This window comes from Cyrtonyx montezumae, unplaced genomic scaffold (assembly GCF_038088225.1).
Source record: "Cyrtonyx montezumae isolate F1298 unplaced genomic scaffold, pur_monq_1.0 scaffold_32, whole genome shotgun sequence".
Taxonomy (NCBI): Eukaryota; Metazoa; Chordata; class Aves; order Galliformes; family Odontophoridae; genus Cyrtonyx; species Cyrtonyx montezumae.
The window spans coordinates 2,780,586-2,797,158 of record NW_027072037.1 but is presented as its reverse complement, the minus strand read 5'-3'; the positions used below and the strand labels follow the sequence as shown (position 1 = coordinate 2,797,158).

The 16,573-nt window shown below is 42.5% G+C and overlaps 2 protein-coding genes across 6 annotated transcripts in view; one reads left to right on the top strand and one right to left on the bottom strand.

Moving 5' to 3' along the window:
• The window catches only part of ALS2CL (ALS2 C-terminal like), a 62,117-nt gene extending 53,640 nt beyond the window's left edge, over positions 1-8,477 (top strand). For all 5 annotated transcript variants that reach the window (XM_065744855.1, XM_065744850.1, XM_065744852.1 and 2 more), the window contains exons 18-26: positions 216-309; positions 854-1,011; positions 2,430-2,498; positions 3,307-3,480; positions 3,844-3,886; positions 4,317-4,378; positions 5,245-5,394; positions 6,782-6,878; positions 7,165-8,477. In XM_065744855.1, coding sequence (XP_065600927.1) covers positions 216-309; positions 854-1,011; positions 2,430-2,498; positions 3,307-3,480; positions 3,844-3,886; positions 4,317-4,378; positions 5,245-5,394; positions 6,782-6,878; positions 7,165-7,236 — 919 coding nt within the window. In that variant the 3' untranslated portion in view covers positions 7,237-8,477. The remainder of the gene's footprint in view (positions 1-215; positions 310-853; positions 1,012-2,429; positions 2,499-3,306; positions 3,481-3,843; positions 3,887-4,316; positions 4,379-5,244; positions 5,395-6,781; positions 6,879-7,164) is intronic.
• Positions 8,478-10,665: 2,188 nt separating this feature from the next.
• Positions 10,666-16,525, bottom strand: JMJD4 (jumonji domain containing 4). Its single transcript, XM_065744849.1, has 7 exons — positions 16,440-16,525; positions 15,438-15,932; positions 14,410-14,575; positions 13,169-13,294; positions 12,179-12,446; positions 11,502-11,648; positions 10,666-11,001 (listed from the first exon to the last, which is right to left on the bottom strand). Exons 2-7 carry the CDS (start codon positions 15,694-15,696, stop codon positions 10,690-10,692), a joined length of 1,278 nt encoding a protein of 425 aa, XP_065600921.1. The 5' UTR covers positions 15,697-15,932; positions 16,440-16,525; the 3' UTR covers positions 10,666-10,689.
• Positions 16,526-16,573: the final 48 nt, after the last annotated feature.

The window sequence follows — 16,573 nt, the reverse complement described above, 5'->3', positions numbered from 1 at the left end:
CAAAAAGCTCTGATGAACATCTGCAGGATGTAATTCAGACCAGAGCTGAAGACAATGAATTTAGGCAACCTAGCTTCTATAAGTAGGTGGGGCAATTCCTTTTGAAAGAGTAAAGTAAAATTCCTTTGTTCCATTTCCCCCTTTGTGTCCCACCCACAATACCGATTGGATTTGGCCTACATGGCTTTCCTTTCTCACCTCTTTACTATTTTCAGGGGGGCTGAGGAAGGGTCCTGGAAGACAGAAGATATTCTTGAAGAGCTTGTCCAGCACCATGAACTGGGGTCACTACAGAACTATTTAGAGAAGGTGAGATCTAAAAAGATCTGTGTCTGTCCACGAAATACAGACACAAGTCATAGTAACTTCTGTATGCTAATAGAAAGCAGCAGCAATGCAGTTAGTGACTAAAATGAGTGCGAATATCTCTGTTTGTGAAGAAGAGGGTTTTCTCCCATGCTTTGTGGACATTCATTTTGTATGCCTCTGTACAGGTCAGGAAAATGGTGATAAAGCTTTACTCTTGGTTCTCAAACAGTGTTCGGAAGTAACCAGGAGCTGGAAATGATTATTCCACTTCTGTGAACTCCTGTTTTTCACTCAGTCAGGCTTACCTTGAGGCCTTTGCCCTTTTTTGCATATCACAGCAAAGATCATCACAGCAGCAAGATCTGTTAAGCTCATTTATGGAAGGAGATTGGGCTTTTGGCAGTTAAAATAGACCAGAATTGTAATCTGTCTCTCCAGGTTTATTCTCCTTGGCTGGCAAAGGATAGCTGGGTTGCCTTTCAGTATTTCTCCTCTGCTGATGGCAAAGACTGACTTGTAAACCTTAACTTTGCTCTATCATCAGGCATTGAACTCTTCTCTGCACCCACTGGGAAAGCTGCTGAAGGCCTTGACAATAGCTTTTCAGGCAACTTATTCTGGGATTGGGGCCAACAGACACTTGCTGACTATGGCACAAGAGGAAGTCAAGTACTATGCAAAGAAAATATGGGAGTTTTACCAGTAAGTAAAGAAGTCGGAGACATTTCCAGTGGGTGTACAAAGTACATCATTGGGATAATTCCTTTGTGTTGGGATGGTTTTATTTCAAACTACACTTTTTGGGAGGCTTCAAAACAGTGTTAGATAAAGAAATACCTAAGCTCTTATGGACCTTGGAATTGTATTACATCCATTGCTCATTACACAGACCATGGGGTATGGCTTTAATGTGACTAAGCATCGTTGAAATATGGCTGTGTAATGAGCTCTTACTCATAGTATACTTCGTTTAGATAAGCACAAATATGAATAAGTAACAAGAGTAGCAAAGTATATCAAAGCATGCAAGCAGTGTGGTTCTCAATATCTATATTTGAGTGAAAAGTGATTTCAGATTAACGTGCCTCAACTCAACAGGAATTAAGAACGTGCAGTGTAAGCATGTCACTGAGGTTTGGCTGGTTTGGGTAGTAACTCTGAATGGTGGTTGTTCAGTCATGTGCATGTGCCCATGGGTACATAAGGAAAGGATCAAAGGTATGACTGGGGCTGTGTTGTTGCTTGAATACCTTTTCAGCTCTGCCTCTAACTATACTGGAGTAAGATATTGCCTTAAAAAAGCTAGGCTGAATAAAAGCTGTTATCAGTGTAGCCTTGAGTACTGAGGAAGGCTGCCAGCAAGAGTTACTTGTCCTAGAGCAGTCTGATGGGAACGAGATGGATTTGACTCAGTTCATCTGCTATATGTCTGTGTCGTGAGATGGATTAGTAGAGGGAATCTGTTCATGAACAGTACAACAGGGTTGATGACCTAAGTGTTGGGTGATATGAAACTTCACGAGTTTCTGAGCTCAGCCCATACCTTGGAAAGCTTCATTTATGACTCAAGGCCTTTCAGCTGCAGTGTGGGAGAGAGAACCACCTTGCTGTGCTGTGCTCCTGGCTAAGGTTACTACAGTGATGCATGTGTACCAAGAGCAGGCAACATCTCCCCAGTCCTTTTTTGTTATTAGGCAGTTTTGGCTTGGAAGTATAACAGTAAACCCAAACTACTGTGTCAGTATGTAATATGACAAAACTTCAACATTCGTAGATGGATTAGAGAACTTGCTGGTGTGACAGGTGACAAAACCTCGTCTCTCTTAAGTGGGAATACAAAAAGAGGGTGCTCAATGAAGACTAGTTAGGATTTCTGGAGTGACTGCCTTTGTCTTCAGAAGTTATATTTTAAAGCACTTGTTAATTTTTGGCAACTTTTGCTAGTGATGGAGAATGCCCTTGAATTGTGATACTTAGTCTGGTAATAGAGAATGGCTCCTGGAGCCAGAAATCATTCTGTAAAACTCTTAATAGAGGTTTCAATGTAGAAGAAAACAGAGTGACTAGAAGCACAAACTACGTCTTCAGAGAAACACAATTTGGTTCCGCTTATGTTATAGGGGTTTGCTCCATCTGGCACTGGAACAGAAAGGTCAACCACCTGTGAAATGTGTGGATGGAGAGGTAAGGTATGTGTCACCATGGATAGTTTAACCTTAGATTGCTTGAACCTATGAGGTGTCTTCTAAAACGCAGTGAGTGCTAATATGATTTCATTTGTGCAATCATATAGTATGTAGAAGTAGACTCAGGTCTACTTCTCACACGATTCTCTATGACTGCAAAGCTCTCAGTGATTTCCAGGAGAGCAACTTCTCCTAATTGCGTTCTGTAGCAGAATAAAAATGTGGGGATTTGGAGGTGTATGGAACACAGCCTTGCAAGGTAACTCGCATGAACTACTGTGCAGGAGCACAGCTGTATGCAAGACAGCAGCCCCAGAACTACCATGTGCTTTGCATTATCTCAGGAGCTTGCTTATTCCAGGGATGGAGATTTCGATGCCATTGCCAAGAAAAAGTCAGGTTTGGAAAAAGGGAGCTGGAAATTTGGCAGAAAAGGCAGAAGACACAACATTCTTAGAATAGGAAGCTAGGAGTAATTGTGGGAGACACAAGTGTAGGCTTTTTGGGGGTGGGTAGAGATATCTTTGTTTTGTGTCTATCCAAACTTGGTCTGGATTTCTTTCCACTGTAATCTACAGACATCCCTTTGTGGGGTGGGTGAATTCAAGGGGTTGATGGAATGGTAAGCAGCTGGAAAGAGGCTTCATCTATTAAATTTCTTTCTTGCTTAAGAAATAACAAGTGCTCTTTGCAGATTTTGCAGTCCTAGGAGTTGTTTCTTATGCTGGCTCCTGTGTATCTGCATAGCTCTTGGTCTTATCAAGATTATAGACTTCACTACAGGACTCAGCTTTTCTTTTCTCTGCTGTAGTGACCAGAAGGCATACAGTGTGGTCCTTCCATTGATCTTGCCCTGCTTCTACCCCGAGCTTTTCATGCTCTACATGCTCTATCATGAAAGGGAAGATGACCTCTACTGTCAAGGGATTGTGGACCTAAGTCTATTTCCTGACATCAAGCTGCTAGAGTTTCTGGATGTACAGAAGTAAGTGACCTCTTTTACTTCAGGATGCATCCTACTGATATCAGCTGGGAAGCTAACAGTCAGGGTAAGCTCTGGTGGCACAAAAGGAATGAAGGTATAACGTGTTAGTACTTTGATCCACTGTTAGCTTTAGCTAAGTCTTTCCTAGGCTTCCATCCATAAGTAAAATCAACCCTACATTCAGGTCAACAAGTCTGAGCTATTATTTTTTTCCTGTAGCCATGTGGTGAGAGTAGAGAACTCTACATATTGTACCTGTAAGGCTTTCAATGAGGAGGCATTAATAATGAAGTCTGGCTGAGGATGGAGTTGAGACATAGACATCTGCCTTTTAAAACTTTTGTTTCTGTAATCTTATTTCAGACACCTTTGGCCTCTGAAAGACCTCACCTTGACAACCAACCAGGTAAGAAGTAGCCCTAAAAAGCTAACTTTGGCGTGTTAGAGAGATGGTGTGGAGGTACATGTTGGTGCCAGCTCATGGTGGAGCTTAACATAAGTAAGCACAGAGGCACTGCACTCGGTAGCTAGCTGATGTGTGATGATTTAGTTACCATCTGCAACTACCATATATCAACAGCCCTGGGTGGGAATAAGCATTCTGCATAGGATTGCTTTGTAGTGTTCTGCTTGGTGGCTTTTTCAAAGACACCTGAGTTGGTGCACACTTAAATATCTACAGTTCCACTTGTCAGCAGTGACACTATATAAAACAGCACTATTTTGCCCCCTTGTGAGCAGAAAATATGCTTATTTTGCATCCAGCACTGAGGAGGCATGGGGTGGCTCTTGGAGAGATGCTCTGGCAGAGACACAACTCTTTGTCTCCTTTGCAGAGGCGGTCCCTGATCAAAGACAAGTGTTTTCTGTCTGCCACAGAGTGTTTGCAGAAGTTGATGTAAGTCACCATCTTCAACTTCTCACTCTTTCTTTCCCCCAGGATGTCAAGACAATATTTAAAGTGTTTAAACACAATCCTTCCTTGGAAAATATCTCCACTTAATTTTGCTGGGACATTCTTACATGAAATCTGGCTGTGATGGAAAGGAGTTTGCTCATGTGAATGTGCTCAGCAGATTGGACCTGGCTATTTCTGCCAGGTCATGATAGAAGCCCTTGCTCTGGGCACATGGATGGAGCTAAGTGAGGGATATCCTGCCAGTATGGTGTTCCAAGATGTTAAAGTTAGAAAAACAGAGTTTGATTCAAGAAGCTCTGCTTGATTTATTGTCTTGAGGGCCAGTCTAGGGAATAGTGCTACAGTAGCAAGTAGGAGTGACGATATGGTACAGAAAAGTGTTGAGAAAGACATCAGATGGAAGTTCTGAGGTCTTTGTGTATTCTAGCCCTGGTGAGAGTCTCTCCATGAAAGCAGCATGGACAACATACACCTTTTCAGGACGTGGTGGGCAATGTTATAGATACGTTACCTGTATTATTCCCTTGCAAGAGCAGTTTTCTTGATAGAGCTGCCCAGGGATTCATTTCATACCCTGAAGTTTTACTTGAGTGACTCATGTAAAATGAAAGGTGGCACGAGGGTGCTCATGGGAAGACTCAAAGTCCAACTGGTCCCTCCTGATACCTCCTGGTATCATCCTGTTTGACTTTTTTCTTTGGTGCAGCCATTTGAGATGATCAGCATGCTGCTTCTTGTAGCGTGAGGGTCTACTTGGTGTCTTTTTGTATCTTCAAGTGCTACTGCTTTATCTCTTGACTTGTGTAGTGGAAACACCTTTGACATACCTGTTTTCACACTGATAGCACCACAGTGGATCCCCGGGAAAAGCTGCTGATCCTCCAGAAGACATATGAAGAGATAGAGAGCACTGTGTCCCGAGTGGTGGAAAAAGAATACAAGCTTCCCATGGATGACCTCTTGCCCCTACTGATGTATGTTGTATCACGAGCTAAGTAAGTGGTGTTTTTCACTTCTCAATCCCATGGTTGTGAACTAACTCAACTCAAGAAAGGGCATCTACATTTCCAAGCCATATAAGGTTAATGTAAAACTCAGGATTGTGTTTTAATGTGCATCCTGCTGAGTTGTATTTGGGTTCTTGTGTCTTACAATCTGCCAGCTGTGCTCTAGTGGTGTTGGTCACGATATGATATGGCTAGGGATTTCCTAGGTGTCCAACTCTTGTCCCAGAGAATGGTTCAGGGCTGTCATGAGAAATGCAGTCTGACTGGCATCCGAAGTTATTATACAAAAAAAAGAATATGAAGTCTTTGAAGGCCAATTGCTGAGACTGTCATGGGAATTATCTGCACACTGGGTTGAGAGAGATGTGATGGAAGAACAGATCTTCAAAAGGAAAAAGTCTTATTCCATCCATTGCAAATGTGCAAGAAATGTGCTCTGGTTACCTTGCTGCCCTTCTTGCAGATGTTAATCGTATTCAGTTCTTTTTCAAGGGATTTGGAAGAGCTATAGAAAGGCTGATGGATTAGTTGATGCTGTATTTTGAGGGTGAACAGATAAGGGCTGACTGCTTTCTGCCCTCATAAAGCTATGAGAAATCTCTCCACTTTTTGTTCTCAGTGAGGCAGTGTGGTTCAGTTTGGAGACTAGGAATGTCTTGAATACTGACCATGTAGTAATTAGTTTTTCCTCATGTAGGAATGACTGTAATTGTAACAGTTCTGCCAAAGAGGCTGTGTCTGTGCTGCTCTTACTGGAACTGCAGGAACCTGCTTACATCCAGCAGAATGAAACTGCACCTTTTTTATTCTGGCAGGTTTGAGCCCAAGTCCTTGACTGACTTGGATGTTCTTGGTGCCAAAAAAAGGGTGAAATGTTCTAACTTGGAGCTGAATTTTGAAATCCAGAAAGTGCTTATTTAATTTTTATTTATTTTTTTTGCTATGGGATGATCCAGGTTTGTATGGTAGGCAGCTTTCTTGATTGTAGATGACAGAGGAAGGGGGGGGACTGAATGCACAAAATAGAGGACCTGAAATTTTCTTAGGGCTAGGCATCTTTGCTGAGATCCTGTCACACAGGGTACTTCAAAGACTCAGCTTTTGGAAGATCAAGGTGATGTTGAAGGAATCAGCAATGGACTTGCAGATCTCTCTCTCCTTCTCCATAATCTCCTTCTCTGGAGATGTTCAGGACCCACCTGGATGTCCACCTGTGCAACCTGGGCTGAGAGCTGCTTTGGCAGGGAGGTTGGACTCAATGATCTCTAGAGGTCCCTTTCAACCCCTACAATTCTGTGATAATATCTGATTGCAGATACATATCTGTAAGTGCTGGTGCTCAGAGATTTGTTCTAATCATGGTGTTTTTCTTTAGAATTCAGCACCTAGGAGCTGAAATCCATCTGATCAGAGACTTGATGGACCCCACCAATCAAGGAGGATTGTACGACTTTCTGTTAACAGCATTGGAGGTAAGAAAATAGTTTTTAACAGTGACAGTTACAAGCTGCCATAGGGAAGACCTTTCTTGAATGGTAGAGACACACTGATGCTCTCTACACTCATTTAATTTTAGAGGGTTTTTTATATCCCTAGCACAGGTTATTTTCCTTCTAGTCAAGAGAATACTTTTACTATTATAGTACGCAGACTTCATCTTGTCCTGGGGGGCACTGTAGCTTCACTGTATGTGCAAGAGATAAAAACTTGATAAGAAGCTTGAAAACTTCTAAATGGGTTGCTCTCTTTCTTGCCCAGTCATGCTATGAACACATACAAAAGATGAGACTCCACCAAAGAGAGAACTGCCACGTGGCTCACACCTCCTGAGCCCCAGGACCAGCAGGGAGCATCCTTCCTGCCACGCTTTCTTGACCGAACACTGTTGGATGAAGAAGGAATCAAGACACTGCTGCTCCAGATGCCTTTAAGAAGGGGAAGGATGGTTATTTTCCAGAGGAGGGGCTCTTGCTAGGTTTTCTAGTAGGCTAGCTGCTATTATAAAGCACAGACGTGCAAGTGCCGTGGGCTGAAAGCCTTCTATGCAACCTCAGCTTGTGCTGGAAAGTGGAGAAGCTTTCTTTTGCCCTTGTTGATTTCACGATCCTGAAAACAGCAATCCACCTCTTTCCCTTGAAACTCCATTTAACTGTTTTCTCCGTGGCTGTGCTTGTTTTGCACTGGTAAACAGACATGAAGGGAGATTATTCAGTCGAAAGCGGTCAAACGAAGCCTGAAGAGCCTTTGTGATGGGACTCGTGGATGGTAGAAACGTGGGATGGACAAGAGAGACTGTCTGTATCCTAAACATGTTCCTGGAATGAGGTGGCTCTTCTTGCATCCCCAAGAGGAAGATCTTTCCACTTGTCTTCCTCCCTTTGCCAAATTCTGTACCTCTCCATTGCACCATAATGCTGCTATTGATTAACTTCTCTGTTTCAAAACACTTCTAAATGTAAATTTATACTTCACCAACTCCTATTACATCTCAGGGATATCACAGTTGCACCTCGAAAGTGTTTGGTGCTGCTTTCTAATTCTGCAGGGGCTTGCGTGTGCCTAAAAGGTAAGAGATCTCAAACACTGGTGAGAAAACACAAAAACATTTGGCCTTCTGCACTGACAGAGCTGCAGAAACATTGGTTTTCCTGGGTGCACAGCCTTGTGCTGACAGAACACCCACTGACACCAGTGGGGCACAGATCAGATTAGAATTGTCCTGGTTTTTAATCCTGCCTTTAAAAAAGGTAAAGGGATATTTGGTATGCTATTGCTCTCAGATGAAAATACTGATGTGTGGATTGTGTATTGGAGCAAAAGCTCTTTTGAACTAGATTTTATCCTGCTTTTTATTATTATTATTATTTTTAACCATTTAACTTCTAAATGGTCCAGGTCTGTGGCTTCAGGAAAACAAATCAAAACTCTACAGACTGTTTCTTCCTGTTTGTCATTAAGTATTATGCTTTAATAAATAGTACACTGGTTACAACAGTTAATATGTTGGTGTAAGAGCATCCTAATGTATGTTTTACAGTAACTGTATTTAAATAAAACTGTTTCATTTTTGAGAGATTCCAGGCTTCCTTATTTCAACCTTGTTGCTGTCTTCAGATTCTTGTGTGGATTTCCTTTACTTATTCATTTTTTAACTTCAGTAGATCTATGGCTCTCTTATTGCCCTGATTATTCACGGGGATGGAAGAATTTAAACTGCAAATCAGTTTCTTAATGGAAGAGAGGCTGAACCAATAAATTCCTGTGCTCTTTTTCCCTGCAGAATCAGTATGGAGAACGTAGCTGAAACTTTCAGCTAATTTGCTGCAATTAAACTCAATTTCCTCATTGTTTCACACTGACCTCACTATGCCTTAAAAGCCCTTGTGAAGGAGAGCTGTCACACATTTTCAGGGCTCAAGATGCTGTAGTGCAGGGACAGCTCAAAGGGAAAAGAAAAGTAAGAGTGAGTGGTAGTGACTCACCTTCCTTCATTTGAACACCTGTTAGCTACCCTACCATGTTGTCCTATCTTCTTATCAGTATTTCACAGGGAAGAGGAACTAATAGCAGAGATGATGTTTCTTCCCCGAGAATTGCTGCCTGGAATTTGAATCACAGAAAATTTATACCATCAGTTTTGAGTGTCTGAACTCACCCTGGGTATACTGAGATAGCAGTTTCAGTGTAAAAGCTTGACTTGCATTGACGTGAAATGAAAAGTAATGTTCAGCTAAGCAAAACCTTTTTAAAATTGCAGTGAGCTCCATGGGTGTTTAAAGTGGATGGTGCCAATACCAGTTTACACAGCATGCAGTGAGACTGGGAAACACGTGACCAAAACCATGCCTTCCTAGCACTACACTGATCATCAGCTTAAAAATAGTTTCTTATCTTTATGAAATCTCATTCTTCTAAGGAAGAGAAGCTCCAGCTGCCTGCCTTGGAGGGTGTAAAACATAAGTGACAGCTGTGAACTTTTTAATTTCAGTTGCCTAAAACTGGCAATTTCTCAGTCCAAAAAAACACTCTGCCAGAAGGCTGAATCACAGAGATGTAGTCACAGCTGTTTTAAAAAAGGCTGTTTTCTTTATACTGCATTTTTCCATGCTTTGGATATTTTACTTTCAAGCACCATTTCCTACTCAAAATGCTGAACTTCTACTTACTACAAAATAGGACATGCGAAATGCATGCATGTACAAACTCCACAGGATTATCTAGAAAACAAGGAGATTTTTCAGCCTATTGAAGACTCCTAAGTTTGTTTGTTGCTCTCACCAATCAACTCTCTTTAAAAATTCAGGAAGTCTTTGATCAATAATTCAAGTGAGCCCTAAAGGGGCAACTTAAGGTAACAGTGTGCAGCCATTTGTGCTTCTAGGTTTTCTTGCCAACCAGTAAAAGCAAGAGGGGTACTTCACTAGAAATGCTCTAAAGAGCTCAAGGGTAGCATTCAGGTAGCAAATTGTGCTCTGTAACCATGCAGTAGTGCCATTTGTTGTTAAAAGCATGGCTTTTCAAGGAGATAATACAAGGTTACTTGCTAGCTTCCCTGATTAATCAAGTCTCTGCTTGACAGAATATTGTGCCTTGAAATAGCACGTAGAAATGAGGTTTTGAGCTTGTTAAATTATTAATGATAGAGTTGCTAGCAGGACTTCATCTTCTTTGTAGGTTATATTTAGTCCTGCAGGCCCTAGAGCAACATGAAAGCCAAGCATACCTGAGACTTTTAGCTTTAGCGATGCCACGGTGTAAGAAACCAGTAGTCAGTTCTTTCATACCTAAGCTACAGCTGTTGAGACAGCTTAGGCTTCAGGGGAAGCAATAAGAAATCTAAGCTACACCTGGAAACAAGACAGGTCTTACAGTAATTTAGCTGTGACCTGCAATGATTTAGCAGGAGCCTGCAGTGCAGGCTAGCTGTCTGCATACCGTGCTTTCAGTAGTAGAAATAAGCTGCAGACCACTTCAGTCTCAGTATTTAGCTCTGTCAGATGTAAGCTTGTTCCACAGAGAACTGCTGTTCCCCTTTCCCTGAATTCATACTCAGCAGCAGGCCTTCATTTATCAGAGTACAGTGGTTTTTTTTCCCACCCTGTTAGCTAAGAGTTGTTTTCCTAATTGTTCCAGAAGCTCAAATTTAAAAACTACATTTTAGGAATATACTCTCTCCCCACTCTACAGGAAGGCTCTTTGTACCTGAATAGCAACAGCTGTCAAACAGGGAGGAGTCATTCTTCTACAAACACCCATTTTACAAGTAGCAGAACAGGTAGGAAGTTAGAGTAGTGCTGTATCTATTGCTGCTTTCAAGTGGTGGAGCAATGCCTCCGGAGGTGGAGAAAGCGAGGTCAGGTCTAGTTTCTTGAAATCTTCATTAGCACTCAGAGATGTTAACACTTTCACAGTCCTCTTCAAATCAAACACTGCATGGAGCATACCCAAGGTGGAAATAGCAGCTTTTGGGGTGTTCTTTGCTGAAGCTTCATCATCGAGGCCGTTTTCCAAGATAGAAATCCTGTTCTCTGCAATGACTTTGAGGAAATTGTAGAACTCCTTGTAGTCTATACCAGTGCAAGATTTCATGATCAACTAGGGGAAAAAAAAATGGTACTGAAATGGAGGCAACTCTTTTATTTACAGTAAGAATTACAGGGACTGAATTTATCGAGCTAGTAGCTACCCAGAATTGTAAATAACCATAGCTCGTTATCTGTCGTTTCTGTTCTTTAAATGGAAAAGCACTTATGTTTTAAAAAAGGGACATTAATTACTACTTTGATTGATCCCAACATTAATGCTAACCTTGATAGCTGAAGAAGAGACACTGAAGCATTAGTTTTCAGACAACATCCTAATCTCCATGACATAGCAAATATGTACTGAAACAAGCCTTTCCCCATCCTACTCAAGTAAAATTTTCTGAGAAATGAAGTTGTCACCAGTTCCTATTTACCTAGGAATCATATCCTAATTCCAGCTATAAGGTTAAAGATTGTGTGTCTTAGAGGTATAATAAAGTGTTACAATGCACCCCTGAAATATCTGATCCTCTAATGACAGGTCAGGCAGTCAGCAATATGTTGTTATACCTGACACTGTAGGTGCCAATCATCCATAGGGTCCTTCCACTCATTGATTTCTCTCTGGACAGCTGCTAATTCATCCTGCAGGAAGCACCACATAATAGCTACGTTGCAGCCATTCACCCAGTTGTGGTTAATAGAAATGGTATCCTCCTGAGGGAATAGTTTAAAGAGTCATTAATCTTTAAGTAGCACAATGCAAGAGAACAGCTGTAACATCAAGCTTTTCACAGAGGCAAAAACGTGGGGACTGGCAGAGTGGGGGAGAAAGGGAACAAGGTTGTTGTTTGTTTGTGGTTTCTAATCACAAAGACAAGTGTGTTAGCATTTTCCAACAGTCATCTGCAATTTACAGTTAGAAAACAAAACTGATATCCTATTTCTCAGTGATGAGTAGCATCTAATAAGGAAGTGCATAAGAAAACAGAGAGCAGACACAGTATCTTTCATTTCTGTGCTTTTGTATTTTCTAGCTGTCAGTGATCCACGGAGCTTCTGAGTTTGAGGCTGCTATTAGCTGCCATCTTGAGTAGCTACTGAAAGACTTTTCCATTAATCTCTCTAAATTTTTTTTGAAGCTCAGACTTTCAACGTCCACAAAACACTGTGGCAATTACAGTTTGTTCTGATTCAAGCCTGATTATCTCTCTGTGTTATGAAAATGCTGGTACCAGTTATCTTACCAGGTTGTAAACTTGATGATGCCATCCACTGGGGATGAAAACTATCTCCCCTGCTTCCTGCACAATTTCCACAGGGGGTTGGCTTTGGTTGTAGCGAGGGTAAACACTCCTGTCCTGAAGACCAGGTGCAGTCACATCGAAAGGCAAGTTGCCGTGGCAGTCTTTCAGGTAATCCTCCTGTCCTGGGGGGTAGAGCAGCCATTTCTTTCTCCCACATATATTAGCTGACCAGCTATAGGAACGGAAGACATCAGCATGGAATGGAGTCCTGAGGGACAAATCAGAGGTTTAAGTAAAGACAGTGCCTAAAATCTTTACAGTGAATTAAGATCTTTGAGAATCAAACACACAGAAGTCAACCTTAACTGCAGAAACCCAATTCCAAACTGTCATCTTAATTTAATCTTGACTGATTTAGGTATTAAGTGACCACTGCATCTTCACGCTATGGTATTGCAGTGTTTTATATCCAGTGGTTCTCCATCAGTTAATTTTGAATCTGTCATATAAGTTTTTCAACTGTAGCAGATCCTGTGATGTGAACTGCTGGGAATACTGACAGTACCGCCAAAGCTCACCTCAATCTTTCACCTGCAAAATAACCTGACCAACTCATTAGCACCCCTCCGAGGCTTCTGTTGGCTCTGCAAGTCACAAGAGGCTGACGATTCCCCAAGGCTTTTCATCTCTAGAACATTTTGTAAGGCAGCTGATCATTTTACAGATTCTGTGGAAACTACTCAGGGCTTTCTGCAGTCCAAAAGCACCTGAGCTGACTGAATAAGGACAGATCACATCCAGAAACTAATCATCTGCTTGAGAAACAAGACTGCTGTGTTCAGGTATAGCACTGTGCAGTCTGGCTGCATTTTCCTCTGCAGCAAAATGATATCCTGAAATAAAGTGTGATAATCCCCTGTAAAATTAATCTTAAAAAACAAACAAACAACAAAAGAGTATGTAACGATGACAAAAACCAAACTGTCTTACCATGAACCTTTAGGTCCCATGTAGACAAACCGGTAATCATCCACAGCTATAGCATCCCAGTATTCATTCAGCCAGTCAGATGAGAAATACACAGGGGTTGTATAAACATCTTGCTCTGGGAAAGCTCTTCAAAAGATAATGCATTGGACATGGGACTCAGAAAAATGAAGCACTGTTCCCTCTACCTAAATTCCCCAAATCTAGAAGCAGAGACCTACTAGGTCTCTAGCAGGACATTAATATTTGTTTCCTTCTCCTTTATTTCATTTACAGCTCCGAATTCCATTGAAAAACATATGCAATAGTGCTTTTCTGCCTCCTGGGAAAGCTGTGAAGGTTAGCTACTTAGAAGAATCCTAATTATGACAAAGACAGACTCTAGTAAACACATTCTCTTCAGATGAGATGGCTGCAAGACCAGTTGTCAAATTAGATGACAGACTGAGGATATGGGTTAGCCAGGCTGTAGGCTTTTAACAAGTGCCTGGCCTCTTCTTACAGTACATGCTGCCCTTTTCCCACCAAGGCCACATGAGCAGATTTTCTGAAGCAAGCCACTGCTCTGGTGCCTGTGTTAAGTGAAAAGGGGAGGTGGGCACTGACTAATTTCCCTTATTTTAAGTCAGCGGCACATTCAAAAGTGAGAACCAGAACTGAAAACAAGGAAGTTGGATTAGAAGCAGGACACATTTAAGGAGGAAGAGTTTTGGATGAAAAGGTATAAAACTCCTAGCCAGGCATGGACAGTGCAAGCACCTCACAAGCAGCAGGCTGGGGTAAAGCAAAGCTGCACAGGCTGAAGAGTCTTAATGGCTGGGAAGGTTAACAGAAAAGAAAATGGATAGTAAAGGATTATAGCCTGTTCAAGAAAAAATAAAAGAGAATGCTCACGGAGTTATGTAAGATTATAATGTTACCCTTCTTTTTAAGAAGTAGCAGTCAAACAAAAGACAAATGTACAGGCACATGGCTCCTGCATAGCTTGCAGTCATTTAAAAGACAAGTGGAAAGGCCAGTGCTCAAGAATGTGAGCTTCTTCAGGAAACAGTGATCTCTTTAAGACTCTCACTGTATTTAGTATCCCAAGAACAGTGCAATACAGGACAGATTTCAGTGGCCAGGTGCTAACAAATAGCACTGTCAGCATTTGAACACTTGAGCAGTAAAAAGACAAGAATTAAGGCTCCCCAGTACCTCTCATTTGTGTGTGGCACACAGGGGTTTTCACAGTGCTTTCTTACCTGCTCAGGTGCCAGTCCTTTAGATAAAGGCACCCTCGAGATGAACGGTAGCCATTTTTAATGTACTCTTTCCAGTAACTTATGTACTCCTTGAAGGGGAGCTGCTCTTTTGGGTTAGAGTTGTATTCCTTGACATCACAGTTGGCAACAGGTACTATAGCCTCTCCTGAAATACAAACTCTTTGAACTCAAATGGGAACAGAAAAGCTCATGAACAGAGTAACTGCTTTGGGACATGGTTTAATGGGCAATGCTGGAGGTTGGTAGATTGTTGGAGTAGATTACCTTAGAGGTCTTTTCCAACTTTAATGATTCTATATTGCTGAAACTGAGCTCTTTTAACCTTATCAACTTTAGAGACCACTAATGCCTGGGCACTGTCATGCTAAGCACAGCCCAAATACATAAAGCAACAACAGCTTGCACTGCACTCACTCCTGATACCACAGTTCTGGGCAAACATGATTCAGACCATAGGATGTTTACTTAATGTGATCTTCAGTTTCTTCTTAATAAACTGCACTATGAATTTGGAATTGATACGTGTTAAATATATCAGTAACTTACAGACTAATGACTTGTTCTGAGATTTTTCACTGTAAGTAGTAATCCTTTTTTTTTTTTTTTGTCTATTATTAAGTGTTAGGCCGTTCCTGAAGTTAAAGTCAGGCAGGTATACAAATTAGTATGGTTATGGACAGGGATCTGAGCACCCTGATCCAACTGCACATGTCTCTGTTCCTCGCAGGGGAGTTGAACTAGATGGCCTTTAAAGGTCCCTTCCAACTTAAATGACTGTATGATTCTATAAATCAATAATACTTTGATTTTATTTCATTAAGGATATAAATTCAAGATTAGAACACGAATGAAACAAAAAGTACAGAAAAACGTGTGCATTAACTTCAAATCAAAGTTTGTAGAAATCATTTTGTTTTGCCCAATGGTTCAATTTTTAAATGAACAAAACGAAGTTTGTTTTCATTCAGCGTATGTTTCAATGAGGTATCAAAAACACCATGACTTACCAAACTCCTGCAGCAGATGATCGAAATCGGGCTTCCCACCCCAAGTCACCCAATTCCTCCTGCTGCCCCAACCATCAGTGAATTTCTCAGAGAAAACACAGGGCTGGTTGGGAATCAAATAATCCCGAAAAAAGTCCGAATAAGTGAACGATTCGATTTTATCGATGAAGTCAACGTGTCCTGCGGGGCACGTGCCCTGAGCTGAACTGCTGTAGTCACGAAAAAAGGCGGTGGAACAGGCAAATGTTGCCCTGTCCATGCAGGCAGGATGCTCCTTCAAGGCAGCTCGGATCAGATGCCAGAGTAGAAAACCTTTTCCTCAAAACATGCCTCGATCCTCTCGGTCTGTGTCAGCTCGTGGGAAATACAAACGTTCAGAGGTAAAGGAGGAAGTTGTGCACCGTGCTGGGATAAACAGGATCTTCCATGCTTTGTAACGATCAATGTAACAAAGCCAGGTAGCACACTGTGGAGATGCTGCTGTTTCCCCGTCACCTAGAACAGCAGAAATACCGATGTCAGAGGGAAATCTGCTCCTGGTGAAGTGCTGGGAACGCACACAGATACACAGCGAGGGCTTGAGGAAATAAGTGACCGTGCTGGGGCTGCTTCGTGAGGTGAGGACACAGCTCAGGGAGCGTCCACCGCCCTCAGAGCCCTCACGATGTGGGCAGCTCCAAGGGGGTAAAATACGATAAAAAACCGATCGAAACACACACAAAGGTTTAATAAACAAGGAATGCGGCTGAGCACAGAAGGAGCGGGCACACAGCTCGGGGACGGCCTACAGACGACAGCAGGCGCTGCGGGCAGCACTGCAGGCGCTGAGGGCAGCACTGCGCGGGCGGGCGGCGCCGCCATTTGGCGCTCCCCCCCATCCCCTCAACAGCACCCGGACGCCATAGGACGACGCACACTTCGTCCCCCGTTGGGCTCGCGACCCGTCCGTGCAGCAGATGGGAACGAGGGGAGCGGAGGGGACACCGAGAGGCGGATACTCACCCCCGGCCCCCGCGGGGCGAGAGGCGGAGGGAGGAACGGAGTCCCTCAGCGCTCCCGGAACCTCAGCGTCGGGGGGGAGGGGTCGGGGGGAGCGGGAGAAGGGGTGCGCAGCGGCGCTCGGCTCGGCCAATAGA